The sequence below is a fragment of the Leucoraja erinacea genome, chromosome 31 (assembly GCF_028641065.1).
Source record: "Leucoraja erinacea ecotype New England chromosome 31, Leri_hhj_1, whole genome shotgun sequence".
In the NCBI taxonomy this organism is placed as follows: Eukaryota; Metazoa; Chordata; class Chondrichthyes; order Rajiformes; family Rajidae; genus Leucoraja; species Leucoraja erinaceus.
In genome coordinates this window covers 16,144,428-16,160,280 of record NC_073407.1, presented here as the reverse complement: position 1 = coordinate 16,160,280, position 15,853 = coordinate 16,144,428, and the positions used below count along the sequence as shown (strand labels likewise).

Below are 15,853 nucleotides of genomic sequence, written 5' to 3'. Positions count from 1 at the left end.
CAGCATCTGCAGTTCCCTTTTATTACTATGTTTATAATTCTGATCTGTTCAGCGCATTTATTTCTTGATTTGCTAGGATTTTGGAACAGCCCTGAATGTGCTTTTGTCCGCCACTGTATCAATAAATCGCAGGAGAGTGTTGAAGGGAAAGTTCAGATGTCTGTCTTCAAGGGACAAGTTTACATCCTCGGACGAGCATCACCTACTTCTCTGTACAACGAAGCTCTTGTCAGGTAGGAGTCATAATGTTCTTTGATTTATTTAAGATGTTGGTCGAACATTTCGTAGCTATGAAGTCCTATCACAAGTGCGCCAGGACTCTTTAACCATTTGCCGTCCTGAGTTTAAAATAACCAGCATAACTCTCCCTTGTATAGCGTCTAGCTGTTTATCCAGAATAAATACAGCTTGTGGATCTTGCTTGTATTTTATTGCAACCCGATTTTAGTTCTTGCTTTAAAGACTTGGATGAGAGAGCAAAATCTCCAATTTGAAGATGGAGTCACAATGAGAAGCCAGGATGTTAAAAACGAGCAGTGTAGTTAGGATCAGGTTAGAACCTTCTTGTAGGATTGGTTAACAATTAAATCACTAACAACATTGCTGCTTAGAAATATTGAACAAGGGCTGCTCCTTTATCAATGTGTCGTTGATCATCTTCCTGTTGAACTATCCTCACACCAGAGGATGAGTCACATCCGAAATTTGAATTAAAAAATAATTTTGCTGCATTTTTTTTTTCCTGGCCTAATGAAAGGAACAGCATCCTAAGAACTAATGGCTGTCTTTTGGCTTCAATGTTTATGATATATTTGGGAAATGCGAGATATATTCTAACGTCGGTAGACAAATCAAATATCATGTAACTTGTGTTTGAATTCTCATTTATTTTGCATTTCATTTATCCGAATAGAGTTGCTCCCTTCAATTACATCTGCTTTCTTTGTTGTACATGCTTCCTATCATTGAAATATTGTGCTAGGGTCTGAATTTTGGAAGATCTAACTATTCATGGTACAATTGATGTTCATAAATGCAGGATTTACGTTGACATAGCTTAGGATATCGTCCTGTGTTTCTGGGTGAAATTATGTCTTGGTAAATTATATTCATTTATCCATATACAAAGATGCATTCAATTTTTTTTTTTCTGATATTGAGCCTGATGTCTTTTAAATATCAAGTATGAAGAGATAATGCATTATTGTTTATAGAGTGTGATTAGTTATTGACCATCTCATTGCTTGGAAAGATGCTAACTCCTATTTACTTGCTTCTGCTGCATGTTATGTGTTATAATCCTTATTGATTTCAATCCACCAATTACAGCTACAAAAATAAATCCACCATAACACACACAACCAATGGCCCCTGGTACCATTCATGGGATCAATACAAATCTATGTAAAGTTTCACGCAGTCCATTCAGAAGGCAATACAATGTGTCCTTTATCCTTGTTTTTTTTTTAAATAAGTAAACACTATTACTCAAGCAGCGTTAACATTGTATTGTGTTGCACCCGCAGTTTATTCCTTTCTATTGTCAAAGCTACTTTTTAAGATTATAAAGATATTGAAACATTTTCATGCCTGAGAAAGAAAGGTGGCGGGTAAGCTAACTACCGCAGCTGATTTTCTCCTTTAGAGCCAAAATGTGTACAGAATAACCCTTAATAATCCCCTTCTTTGTGGCTTACAGTCACAGAAGGAGCTACAGTAAATGAATAAAGTAAAAGTAATCAGAAGCACTTATTCACTGTCAGTTCCAAAGCGATGTCTCTTTCAGTTTCTACATCAGTGCCTTTAAAATGTTTGAATGATGAAGGAATCATACTAATAAAAGAATAGGGTAAGCAATACAGGAGGCTGGAAATGACTGGTCACAGTAGGTATAAAGTAATATAATTATATGGCATACAGCCCACTCGATTGCACAAAAATAAAAGCATGGATTTCTGGAAAGACATCCAGCACCATTGTAAATTCTTCCAAATTGCTTTTTTTTTTTTAAATTCTAGCAAATAATTAATCGGTTGCAACATGGACGGTAACTGCTGTGATGTTTTGAAACGTATATGGAGAGGAATCAAGACAAGCGGCCGTCTAAAAACAGTTAAAACAGAGCTGGCTTTAAAGAATGATTTAAGGGAATATTGCCGCAGTTTGCCTTTGGGTATCTGAGAGCCAGCACCTGCAGCTGAGAGGTAGACAGGCAGATGATCTTCCCCGCCACTACTAGTGTCGCTTGGAATTGCTGCCAACCACTACACAAGTGCAGTGATTTCTGTAACGGTCTGTACAGATGAGAGCGTATTAGAGGGAGAAACCTGAAATTGTTTTCTCTGGAGGTTTGAGAGGAGGCCAGGTAGAAGTATGTAATATTATGAGCGACAGAGATAGGGTAGATGTTCAGAACCTTTGTGCGCGGCAAGTTTTATGCGTGTCTGGAATGCATTTCCAAGGATGGTGGTGGAGGCAGATACGATAGCGGCGTTTAAGAGGCTTTTAGACAGGCACATGGGTATTCGGAGAATGATATGTATCACGCGCAGGCAGAGGAGATAGGTTTACATGGCATCATGTTCAGCACAAACATTGTGGGCCGAAGGGCCTGTTCCAGTGCTATAGCGCTGTACTGTTCTTTGTTTCGTGTTTAAAAGTAAAATGCACTGAGGTGGGATTTGGTTTTCCTCTCCATAAAGCAAGAGAATAGAAAGGATTAATTTTCATTTATTTCACACCTTTCTTGATCATGGCAATTCCAGATTTTACAATACCTAATGTAGATACACAATGGTTTTGCATTGTGGTGCAGTGTATAGTAGACCCTCACAATTGCTTTATCCCTGTCATGTGAAATTGCACCAAGATGCATATCCAACATTATAAGTCTGGTAACTTTGTAGATCGAGGCTTTACTGCTTTTGGTACATTCTGACCCAATACAACAACTCTGATTGCAATCCCCAGCCCTGTGTTTGAATGAGGTTTTAACTGCTCAGTTTGGACAGTAACCAGGAGGGTAAGCTGAAGTGAGGTAATACTCCAATTGTCATGCTTTTTTTAAATGAATGATGAGGGCATAGACTTAAGGTGAGAGGGGAGAGATTAGAGGGAAGCTTTGTCACTCAGGGAGTTGTCCGTAAGTGGAATGAGCTGCCAGAGGAAGCTATGGAAGACGATACAATTAAGACTTTTAAAGACATTCAGATAAATAATTGGATAGGGAGGGTTTAGAGGGTTATGAGCCAAATGCTGATAAATGGACTAGTCCTGTTTGCCAACTTGTTCAGCATGGACAAGGTAACCCAAAGGGCTTGTTTCCATTCTGTATGGCTCTATGATCCTCTATTTTATCAATATACGTCGCGGCTCCAACAACGTGATTGAGTAAAACCCAAAGTGCGAGAGAAACTCAGTGGGTGAGACAGCATCTGTGGAGGGAATGGGCAGGCAATGTTTCGGGTTGGGACATGAATCAGTCTGAAGAAGGATCCCGGCCTGAAACGTCGCCTGTCCACTCTCTCCACAAATGCTGCCTGACCTGCTGAGTTCCACCAGCACTTTGTCTTTTACTCAAGATTGTAGCATCTGCAGTTCCTTGTGTCTCCTGTCTTGAGGCCTTGCGGCTTCCCTTGCGAGCCACACTTAAATTGTTGGCTGGAAGATTGAATTCCATGAGGAGGTCGGTTAACTTCCAATGTTCTCTGGGGATCTTTGATAAGCCAAAGGGCCCGTTTTATGAGATCTTAAGATATGGGTGCTTAATGAGGCCATTTGGCCCATTGAGTCTGCTCTCCCTCAACCCTATTCTCCTGCCTTCTCCACATAACCTTTGACGTCCTTACCAATCAAGAACCTATACATTTCCGCTTTCAAAATACCTAATGATCTGGCCTCCACTGCCGTCGGTGGCAATGAATTCCACAGATTCACCACTATCTGGCTAAAGAAATTCCTCCTCATCTCCATCTAATAGATATGCCCTTTTATTCTGAGACGCTGCCCTCTGGTCCCAGACTCTCCCATACTGGAAACGTCCCCTCCACATCCCCTCGGCCCATGTTTATGCTTTCTATGCAACGTCTCTAAATCTCCCTCAAATAATTTTTCATATATACAAACTGAGTCTTTCTTGCGTCGCCATCATCCAGTGCCAGATGTGATGGGGCAAAGCACTGTTCCAGAGCTGGCGATAGTCTACAGCCACCAGTGTGCAGGGCAGTGCCAACACTGCCCCGGGTGCCCTCCACAAGTGCCTTGCACTCTCCATGGCAGGATTCAGGCCACATTTTGTTAAACAATCAAGTGACTATGGTTAACCACACATAGAGCCCCTCAAAGCCCATGGTTTGTGACACACAGCCAACTTAATTTAATTTTTATAGCCTTGCACGTTGGATAAGTACAATGCACGTCAGATTTGCAGCACATTTACGAGGTTATGTCGCCTTGAAAATTCCCTGCATCCTTGATATTGTCAGGTTATAACCGACGACAAAAGCTGCTTTTGACGACCGTTGTCTAATTGTTAAGTTCCCAATCTATGGAAGCTGTAAGTGCAGCCTACATGCTTTAGGTCAACAAAAAGAAATAATAACTTGGCTTTTAATTAAAAAAAAAAAATACTGGCGGTTTAACTGAGAGATTTCATTTTATTAGTCCTGAGCGCCAAAGAATAAAAAAAAAATCAATTTGTTGAACAAAAGTTGTCCATTGAAAAGTCAATATGTTGTGGCTTTTTAGACTTGCCTTCCAACAGACTATAATAAAAGTCTGAGGAGTAAAATTAAAGTGTTGCATGTTTCATGGCCATGTTGTTGCCAAACTGCATTATACTTGAACCATTTATTGATCCTGATTTATCTTTTGAAGCATTTGACCCTACATTTAGCTTGGGTAGAACAGATTGATGTGTTAGTGTAAGCAAAACGCTGGATTCAAACACTATTCAGCAAACAGCAGCTACTGAAGGGGTCCAGGAACCCTGGGGAATTATCTCACCGGTAATTTGTGTGTCAGGCATTAATAATAGCGCAGTAATAATAATTAACTGAGACAATTGAAATTGGGTAAGTGCTTCATAGCTTTCTTGTTTGCTTTGCTGAAGTATTGTGGTCAACTACCTTTTAACACCACAGTTCCCCATATTTCTGTTATCTCATCTGGCTGAACAACACACTTCACCACTTTCCCCATTCCCATTTCTGAAGAAGAGCCCAGACCTGACGTGTTGTCCGTCCAATTCCCTCCAAAGATGCTGCTGAGTTCTTCCATTACTTTGCGTTTTGCACCAGATTCCAGCATCTGCAGTTCCTCGTGTCTCCTCTCCCAATTCCATCATTTCCACCACCCCGCCACTCCCTTCCACCATACATCTTCCTTCTCTAGGTTTAGGTTTATTATTAGGAGGTACACAAAAAAACTGGAGAAACTCAGCGAAGGAAATGAAATAGGCAACGTTTTGGTCCGAAACCCTTCTTCAGACTTGGGTTTATTATTGTCAGGTGTTCAGAGATACAGTGAAAAGATTTTGTTTCACTGCTATTATATCAAATTCAATTAATCCTATACATGAGCCCCATACATAAGAACAATGGGTAGTTTGAAGAGAAAAATACCATAGGGCAGAGTATAGTTTCTCAGCATGTAGCTAGAAGTTCCAGTGAAAAAGTTCAATGATCTCAATCTAATGCAAGATCTTCAGGAATTCTTGATTCCTATTCTGCTTTGTGTGAGGAAAATATGTCTCTCTACTATTCATACCTAAATAGTTTAATTTTAAGTTTATTCCTCCATGTTCTGGATTTGTTTTTTCTCTCTGTATCACCTTTACGGTTGTCAAGTCTTCGATTAGGGTGCCCTTGTATAGCGAAGAGATTGCAAACCAAGTATAGGCAAGACCTCGTCATAGTTTACCCTTAAATTCTGGTAAAACACTGGAAGCATTATCGCAGGTCGGTATAATATAGAGATATTTTTAAGGGAAGGTTGACAGATACTTGATTAGTAAGGGTGTCAGGGGTTATGGGGAGAATGGGTTTGAGTGGGAAAGATTGATCAGCCATGATTGATTGGCGGAGAAGATGTCTTGGGCCAAATGGCCTAACCTGCTCCTAGACCTTATGATCAGCAAACTCCAGGTGAGATCCAATCTGCTCGCCACACCATCGAAAATTCATTTTATTTTGTATTCTTGCATCTGAGAAAATGTCCAGCAATCCATTTGCCTGTTTGGTTACATTTTTGGAACTGTGACTTTCAGTTGTTAAGCTGGAAAGGGTACAGAGAAGATTTACAAGGATGTTGCCAGGGCCAGAGGGTCTGAGCTATACAGAGAGGTTCAGTAGGCTGGGACTCTATTCCTTGGAGAATGAGGGGTGATCTTATTGAGGTGGATACAATCATCAGAGGAATAGATTGGGTAGATGGACAGAGTCTCTTGCCCAGAGTAGGTAAATCGAGGACCAGAGGACATAGGTTTAAGATGAAGCGGAAAAGATTTAATAGGAATCTGAGGGGTAACTTTTTCACACAAAGGGTGGTGGGTGCATGGAACAAGCTGTCAGATGAGGTAGTTGAGGCAGGGGCTATCCCAGCATTTAGACGGGTACATGGATAGGACAGGTTTGGCGGAATATGGACAAAACGTGGGCAGGTGGGACTAGTGTAGCTGGGACATGTTGGCCGTTGTGGGCAAGTTGGGCTGGACGGCCTGTTTCCACCATGTATTACTCTATGACTCTAAGTGATGTGTGAATGTCTAAACATTTTCACTTCCACAGTTTCGAACAGGAAAGGTTCATTTTCCAAAATTAAATGCCCTGACGCTTCCAGACACTGAATTGTATTTGATGTGGTTCTCCCGCTCATAGATTATGCCCCATTCGCTCCCTGTTGCATTCTCCCCATGCCTCCCAGCTTCCATCTGCAATCTGATGCACAATTCTCCATTCCTTCACCAAATTCATGCGTTTAATATGTCAGTGCAGATCCTGGTAACACCACTTAACACTACTTGACAACAAGAGAATGGCTCCTGTTTCACCATCTTATCAAAGTGTGTAAAATCATGAGGCGAATACACAGGGCGAATGTCTTTTCCCCTGGGCATAGGTTCAACGAGTGAAGAGAAAGATTTAATAGGAATCTGAGGAACAACCCTTTCACACAGAGGGCAATGGGTGTATGAAAGGAGCTGCCAGAGGAAGTAGTTGAGGCAAGTACAATACCAATATTTGAAAGACATTTATACAGGTACATGGATAGGAAAGACTTGGAGATATGGGCCAATGGGACTAGCTTAGATGGGGCATCTTGATCGGCATGGATAATTTGGGCTGAAGGGCCTGTTTCCGTGTTGTATGTCTCCATGAATTTGGTACTTTGATCAAATGTTGATATATCAAGTGAGAAGTTGTGCAATTGACACTCTGCTGTTTGTCAATCTGAATTCACTGCAATAATGAGCAAACCAAAGGAATATTAACCAGTAATGGAACACACAAGGTTACACAAAAAAGCTGGAGAAACTCAGCGGGTGCAGCAGCATCTATGGAGCGAAGGAAATAGGCAACGTTTTTCGGGCCGAAGCCCTTCTTCAGACTGGCTGACCACGTTTCGGCCCGAAACGTTGCCTATTTCCTTCGCTCCATAGATGCTGCTGCACCCGCTGAGTTTCTCCAGCTTTTTTTGTGTAACCTTCGATTCTTCAGCATCTGCAGTTCCCTCTTAAACAATGGAACACACAATACTGGAGTAACGCAGGAATTCATTTTCTCCAGGGATGCTGTCTGTCCCGTTAAATTACTCCAGCATTTTATGTCTATCCTTGGTATAAACCAGCATCTGCAGTTCGTTCCTACACAGCAATGGAGCATGTGATACATTGAGTTTATTTTTTTTTATCTCTTTCTAGCATGAATGTGCAAGGAGATTATGACCCAATCGATGCCGGTGGATTTATTAAGATTTGCTCCTTGAGGTGAGTGAATCTTTTAAGAGCCTGTCCCACTTACGCAATTTTTCGGTGACTTGCCGGCACCCGTCACAGTCACAGCAGGTCGCTGAAAAATGTCTCACTATTGAAAATCCAGTGGCGGCCAGAAAAAGGCACGACTGTTTGGGCTACTACGCACGACCATACAGGCATCACCCCGCGACATGTCTGCTGTCTGTGTTCCTACACCACTCACTGGCCAGGAACGGTACACTGTCCAGTTGTAACTGGGCTTGAGGACTGAACGGCACTGGTCCAGACCACATCGCCCTCTTATTTGACCTTCTCCCTTTAACATCTCCCCACTTCTGCAAGAACCAAGGTCCAGAAACCACCATGTTTAGAATCTCACCATCAATCACGTTTTCTCCTCTGCTTGCATCTTAACTAATTTGTAGCAATTATCTAAATCTAAATTTTATTAGTTATTTATGTTATGACATTGGATGGAAGCTGCATACCAAATCTCCTTGCTCTTATGTGCAATGACAATAAAATATATTATTATTATTATTATTATTATTAATTAATATTCAGACTGTAATTACTCTGGCCGAAAAGTTTATGAATTGAAAACCCACCTTTCATTGCCGTTGTGAAAATGTGTTTTTTCTTTTCATTTGGGGGTACAAAAATGGTGACGTTTGTGGAGAACAACTTCTCTACTTGGTGTTTTCTTGTTTAGTTACAAAGGGCTAAATATTCTGATCTGTTTTTCAACAGACTGAAAGAATACCATCGACTGCAAAGCTCAAAATCCACATGAGTGAATTCTGGCATTGACTTTCCACAATGCATTTTATTCTAAAACCTTTTTGGTGAAAAGCAAGTTCCATGTATGTTGCTTGTTTCAATATGAATAAAGAGACTAATCTTTAACTCACAAACACCAAGCTGACTTTTTGTCTGTTCTCCTCTTTCAATGAAGAACTTTCAATACGTTAGCCTTCCATTTGTCTGTAAGTATAAAGATGTTTTTGCTTGCTTTTGTGCAAGATTTGGATAAAATATTAATCCATTCAGTACAGATATCATGTAAAGAATAAAGGATAAATCAAAGTGTTCAGTAGAGGCAAAGCTGATGGTTAACGGAAGGACAAATGACATTTATTGGAAAGGGTGCAGAAGAGATCACTAGAAAGTTACCTAGGGATGGGGGCTTAAGTTATGGGTAGAGCTTGGATAGGCTGGGAGATTTTTATTTGGAGCTTAGGAGGCTGAGGGGTGACCTTCATGAAGTGTACTAGGTCGTGGAACTTGCTAAAGACCAATTCTCCCACCAAAGAAAATTGTTCCCTTGTATCATTGAAACAATAACCCCTCAATCTTCCTGGAAATGCAAGCTCAGGTGATGAAGCATAGTTTCAGAATTCAGCTCCCTGAGAGATTCTGCACTCTCTGTCCCACTCCACACTAGTTCCATTTCATATTGAATGGTGGTGCAGGCTCGAAGGGACGAATGGCCTACCCCTGCACCTGTTTTCTATGTTTCTATGCCTCTTTTTGGCCAAAGGGAACATTTTAATCAAGAACTAGAGAGCACAGTTTTAAGGTGAGAGGGGCAAACTTTAAAATGATGTGCAGGCAAGTTGTTTTTTTTTTTACACAGAGGGTGGTGGGTGACGAGATTGAGCTGCCGGGGGTGGTGGCGGAGGCAGATATAGAGTAGTGATGTTTAAGCTAGGCACATACATATGCTGGAAATGGAGGGATATGAATCATGTGTGAGCAAAGATTAATTTAATTTGGCATCATGTTTGCATGGACTTTGTGGGCCTATGGGCTTGTTCCTGTGCCCTCCCTACAGGTAACTGTTCTGTCCGATTCTTTACAGCCTCAATCTCCCATCCCTATAACTGTTGTGCCAGCTGCCCTCCTGGGCTCGTGTTGTGTTGTGTGTGGCCAGAAATCTCCCAGGTGACCACTTTCACTCTGCCAGTTGTACTGAATGATGTCCTGAGCCTGCACATGCCCTTTGAATTAACCCTCTACGGGTGGCGGTAGAGTCGCTGCCTTACAGCGCCAGAGACCCAGGTTCGATCCTGACTGCGGCTGCTATCTGTATGGAGTTTGCACATTCACCATGTAGCCTCATGGGTTTTCTCCAGGTGCTCCGGTTTCTTCCCACATTCCAAAGGCATGCAGGTTCGTAGGTTAATTGCCGTCATTAAGCTGTTCCAAATGTGTAGGTTAGAACTGGTGTACAGGGGGTTGTTGCTCAGCGAGGTCTCGGTGGGTCCAAGGGCCAGTTTCATTACTGTATCTCTAACGTGAAGTTGCAACATCCTCTGTCTTGTGGCCCGCACTCTGCTACAATGCTCGATTCCTGACCATGGTGGTCAGAACCGTGTCAGTGCAGCACCCAAGGCCTCTGCTGCTGAATCCTCATCCGGGCCCAGATGGACTTCCCTAGGGTGCTGAAGCCCAGTGAAGAGCAGGGACGGGAAGTGTATAGACTGTAAAATATTCTGAGAGTGTTTCATCTCCAATCCCAGCCCCTGCAATGTTCATGGATATGACTGATCTGCATCAACCTACCCAAACTCTCTAAGCCCTGATCAACTCCCCAGGGAACAATCCTGTCCCTTCAGCAAAACACAAAGTGCAGGAGGAACTCAGTGGGTCTGGTAGCGTCCGTGGAGGGAATGGACAGACTATGTTTGATGTCGGGACCCTTCAGTGAAACTTGAAACTAGTTAACAAATTTTGAATAGATGTCTAGTTCTTAGCGAAGCTCTGCTCTAAAGAAATTGATTGAATGCTTTCCAAACCCCAAAAGACAGGTAATTTGCCTCTAAAGGGGCTGTCCCACTTGGGCGACTTAATCGGCGAGTTTAGAAGAGTTTAGGAGAGTTTGAAAAAATGTCATGTTGAAGACCTCCTTCAACTATGTTGAAGACTAGCTTCAACTAGCTGCGACTAACTTCGGGAAAATTGGACACAGAATTTTGGAGAGTGAAGACGACCTCCTTCGACCTCCCTTCAACTCTGATGGATACTATCTACGACTACCTTCAACTACCCTTGATTACCTACGACTAACATGCCGACCTACTACGACTAAAGCTACGAGTAAAAAAAGTATAGATTTTTTTCCATGGCGACCTTTTTTTACTTGCGGGCATTTTTCAGCATGTTGAAAAATACGCCGCGACCTAGCTGAGGCCTCGAGTACACGGGGACTACTCTCGAGCATGAAGGAGAGTTACAAAGACCTCCTACGACCTCGTGTCGACCATGCTGCAAGTATCAATCGAGGGCAAACTCACCAGAACTCGCGGAATTGGTGGCCCAAGTGGGACAGCCCCTTTAGGCAGGGACGTGCAAACAGATGGTGAGCGGAATCCATTCAAACCCAAGTTCCAGTAGATTGACTGGGTTTCCTCCCACACTCCAAAGACGTACAGGTTTGTAGGTTAATTGGCTTGGTAAATGTAAATGTAAAAATTGTCCCCAGTGGGTGGAGGATAGTGTTAATGTGCGGGGATCGCTGGTCGGCGCGGACCCGCTGGGCCGAAGGGCCTGTTTCCGCACTGAATCTCTGAACTAAATCTCTAAACTAAACTAAACTAAGGGTCCCAACCTGAAATGTCACCCATCCTTTTTCTCAACATGCTGTCAGACCCGCTGAGTTACTCCAGCACTTTGTATCTACCATTGGTATAAACTAGCATCTGCAGTTCTTTGTTTCTACACTACTCCAAGTGCTGCCTCACCAACCATTTGCAGATGTTGAGGTGAATGCAGCTTTGAGTGGTAGAAGAGATGAAAAGCATTATGGCCAAGCTGCAGGGAACTACGTCTAACATTTGTGTTCATAGAAACATAGAAAATAGGTGCAGGAGTAGAGGCCATTCGGCCCTTCGAGCCTGCACCGCCATTCAATATGATCATGGCTGATCATCCAACTCGGTATCCTGTACCTGCCTTCTCTCCATACCCCCTGATCCCTTTAGCCACAAGGGCCACATCTAACTCCCTCTTAAACATAGCCAATGAACTGGCCTCAACTACCTTCTGTGGCAGAGAATTCCACAGATTCACCACTCTCTGTGTGAAAAATGTTTTCCTCATCTCGGTCCTAAAAGATTTCCCCTTTATCCTTAAACTGTGACCCCTTGTTCTGGACTTCCCCAACATCGGGAACAATCTTCCTGCATCTAGCCTGTCCAACCCCTTAAGAATTATGTACGTTTCTAATACAAGATACAAGATACTGAAGTTTCAACACAAGGTGCTGGAATAACTTAATGGGTCAGGCAGCATCTGTGAAGGGGAAGGACAGGTGACATTTCGGGTCAGGACCCTTCAGACCGATTCAAGTTCCGAACCAAACTGTCGTCTGTCCATTTCCTCTCGGAGGCAGCCTGGCCCGCAGAGTTCCTCCAGCACTTTGTGTTTTGCTCCAGATTCCAGCATCCGCAGTTCCTTGTGTCTCTATTGAAGTTTAATGCCTTCTTTCAAAAAAGTTTCAAATTAACTTTTGAAGTGTGGCAATAATAAAACAGCATGGGGTACACGGTGAACATGATTGGCTCCTTTTGACAGAACCATGTTAGCGTGACCCCAATTTCCAAAGTGTTCAGAAATTAGCAAGGAGGAGGTCAAGGAAGATGGCCTGAGGTCAGGAGAGGCGAGGAATAATCGTTTATTGACCACCGCTCTATTTGAAGAGCTTAACCCACCGGTTGCCGCACAGTGGAGAGGTACCACGGTACAGCGGCCTTGTGCAGGCTGCTGGGGGCCTCCTGCAAGCCAACAGGATCAATATCTAATCTACCGAGTCCTGGAGTGGAACTGATGACCAATTGCAGCCTTTTAATGACTCCACTCATGAAGCATGGTAATTGGTGGCAGATACCGTGCATCCCAGCAGTGCTCCTGTGGATGACAACCTCGTTACCTCAGCGGGTGTCGCGTTCTGTGAGTGTCTGCCGCAAACATCCTAGGAGGAAAGGTAAGCTCAGGCTTCTCGCAACTTCGACCAGCGATCCCAGCACATTAACACTAACACTAACACTAACACACACACACACACACACACACACACACACACACACACACACACACACACACACACACACACACACACACACACGCGCCCACACACACACACACCCGGGACAATCTACACTTATACCAAGCCAATTAACCTGCAAACCTGTACGGCTTTGGAGTGTGGGAGGAAAACCGAAGATCTCGGAGATAACCCACGTGGTCACAGGGAGAACGTACAAACCCTGTACAGACAGCGCCAGGATCGAACGCTGGTCTCTGGCGCAGCAAGTGCTGTAATGCAGCATCTCAACCCCTGCGCCACAGGGCGGCCCTTCAATCTGCCCCGTAAGTTTGTGTCTTTTCCGTTGATAGAAGTGAGGAGCACTGAACTGAGAATGCAAAACACAGTCCAGTACAGCATAGGAACATTTTGAATTTTATGGCAGCATGAAGCGTGATATAATTTGGAAAGTACTGTCAGGGCTATGACAGGCTTACGAACACTAACCACTACCTCATCCACTATGATCTTCTACAGATTGTGTCTTTGGTTGCATTATAGATTTCTGTTTTGCACAATTATGGGTAACAGGTATTGCAGTAATTAATTGATTGTATTATTGATTGTTATATAGTTATTTCTGTGTTATTGCATTAATAGGCCTGTTAAGCTGCAGCGAGTAGATGCAGGAAAAATGTTCCCAACGTTGGGCGCGTCCAGAACCAAGGGCTACAGTCTTAGAATAAAGGGGAGGCCATTTGAGACTGAGAAAAAAAAATTTCATCCAGAGAGTTGTGAATTTGTGGAATTCCCTGCCTCAGAGGGCAGTGGAGGCCAAATTACTGGATGGATTTAAGAGAGTTAGATAGAGCTCTAGAGGGATATGGGGAGAAGGCAGGCACGGGTTATTGATTGGGGACGATCAGCCATGATCACAATGAATGGCAGTGCTGGCTCGAAGGGCCGAATGGCCTCCTCCTGCACCTTGTATGTTTCTATGTTAAGTAAGAATTTCATCATGCCGTTGACACTATATATCGCAATTACACACTCTTGATGGTTACAACAAAAGATATCTTCATCAAAATCTACCAAAACAAGTACATTTCTCGCCATTACAATAACAGTCTCATTATTGTTGTTGGGGAAGTTCAGAACAAGGGGTCACAGTTTAAGGATAAGGGGAAAATCCTTTAGGACCGAGATGAGAATATCAATTTTTACATGGAGAGTGGTGAATCTCTGAAATTCTCTGCCACAGAAGGTAGTTGAGGCCAGTTCATTGGCTAGATTTAAGAGGGAGTTAGATGTGGCCCTTGTGGCTAAAGGGATCAGGGGGTATGGAGAGACGGCAGGTACAGGATACTGAGTTAGATGATGCCATAAAATTACATTAGCTGGTGTCAATATGGAAGTCCATAATAATTGGACAGGGATTGCTTACCTTGTTAACCTCACATTGGTCATTAAATGTAACCTACACAAAAATGCAAGGGTTTCGGCCCGAAACGTTGCCTATTTCCTTCGCTCTATAGATGCTGCTGCGCCCGCTGAGTTTCTCCAGCATTTTTGTGTACCTTCGATTTTCCAGCACCTGCAGTTCCTTCTTAAACACATTAAATGTAACCTCCTCTGTACAAGGTAGACTGCAGTATAATGTGAAGGAGTTTTGTGGCATTGGGATTTTTTTTTTTTTTTTTAATTCATTGGAAAAGAATACTGCATCTTCTGAAAATATCTTATTAATACCTTGCCTATGACCACTTAGTCACAGGAGAGAATGTTTGTAATTAGAAAATAACCATGCCGTTCCCTGTTCAATCTGTTGTTGTAACTTATCTTCATTGTGGATTGACTGGTAACATTATAGTCTCCCTGATCTACTGACTGAAGCTTAGGCCCTATTTAACCTGGATCAGAGGGCTGAGAAACAAAAACATCACCCCCAGGGCAACAGATAGTGAAGACTGATACGGTAATGCAAACTGGGAGGGGAAAAAAACGGAGAACAAAATAGAGGCTAAGAGAGCAGTCCCATATGGCCATATAACAGTGGTCAATGACCTGGTGCCCACTCAAGCGCTTGCTTGTCCAAAGAGGGCCTGTTTCAAGGGCCGAATTAAACAATACAAAAAGGGAAAGGTGAATTAGCCGCAGCCATGTTCCAGGCCGGGGGGGAAGAGAGCAACAGGTGACTGTGTGGACTCTGGAAACCCAATACCACCCACTATTCACATCCCCCTGATAGGGAGGCCACGGTGAACAGATTTAGGATAATAAGGCTCTGATGACCCCTCTAACCTCGTGCTGCAAATGATCGTGTTTAGCCGGGGTAATATCAAGCTGCAGGATCCTTTCCCAAGCAGTGGTCAGCCTGGGAACACAATAACAAAGCTGAACTGGTCATCCCAGGGTGAGCAACCTGCTCAGAATTAACTCTGAAGATTATTTTCAATCGAAACTCTCTTCCCCTTTCCTAGCCCCCCCATCCTTAAATGCTTAAAGTAGCAATGTTACAAAATTTTGAGATTTAAAAAATCAAGTCTGCAATTTATCCCATCAGATAAAGCATAACAATAAGTTTAATTTGACACCAAATTCACTTTCATATCTCAAGTATTAAAAAAGTTATGACCATTTTCATACTCGGAAATTAGCATCTTGTTCCCTATTGATTTTCAATGGACATTACAAAAAAGCTGTGATCTTGGATAATCAAAAGCCCATTTCTTAAGGAAAGATTAACATTTTTAAATAGCCTAAGTGTCCAAAGATTATTCACAAATAATTCACAATATAACATGATTTTTATATCTAATTTACATTAATTTATAGGCCAAATGGAAGGAATTTAG

The 15,853-nt window shown here is 42.7% G+C and overlaps 1 protein-coding gene across 1 annotated transcript in view; it reads left to right on the top strand.

Moving 5' to 3' along the window:
• Positions 1–8,886, top strand: part of ass1 (argininosuccinate synthase 1) — a 95,344-nt gene extending 86,458 nt beyond the window's left edge. Inside the window, exons 13-15 of the mRNA XM_055660092.1 lie at positions 77–233; positions 7,919–7,984; positions 8,723–8,886. Of these exons, the coding sequence (XP_055516067.1) occupies positions 77–233; positions 7,919–7,984; positions 8,723–8,765 (266 nt within the window). The 3' untranslated portion in view covers positions 8,766–8,886. The remainder of the gene's footprint in view (positions 1–76; positions 234–7,918; positions 7,985–8,722) is intronic.
• Positions 8,887–15,853: the final 6,967 nt, after the last annotated feature.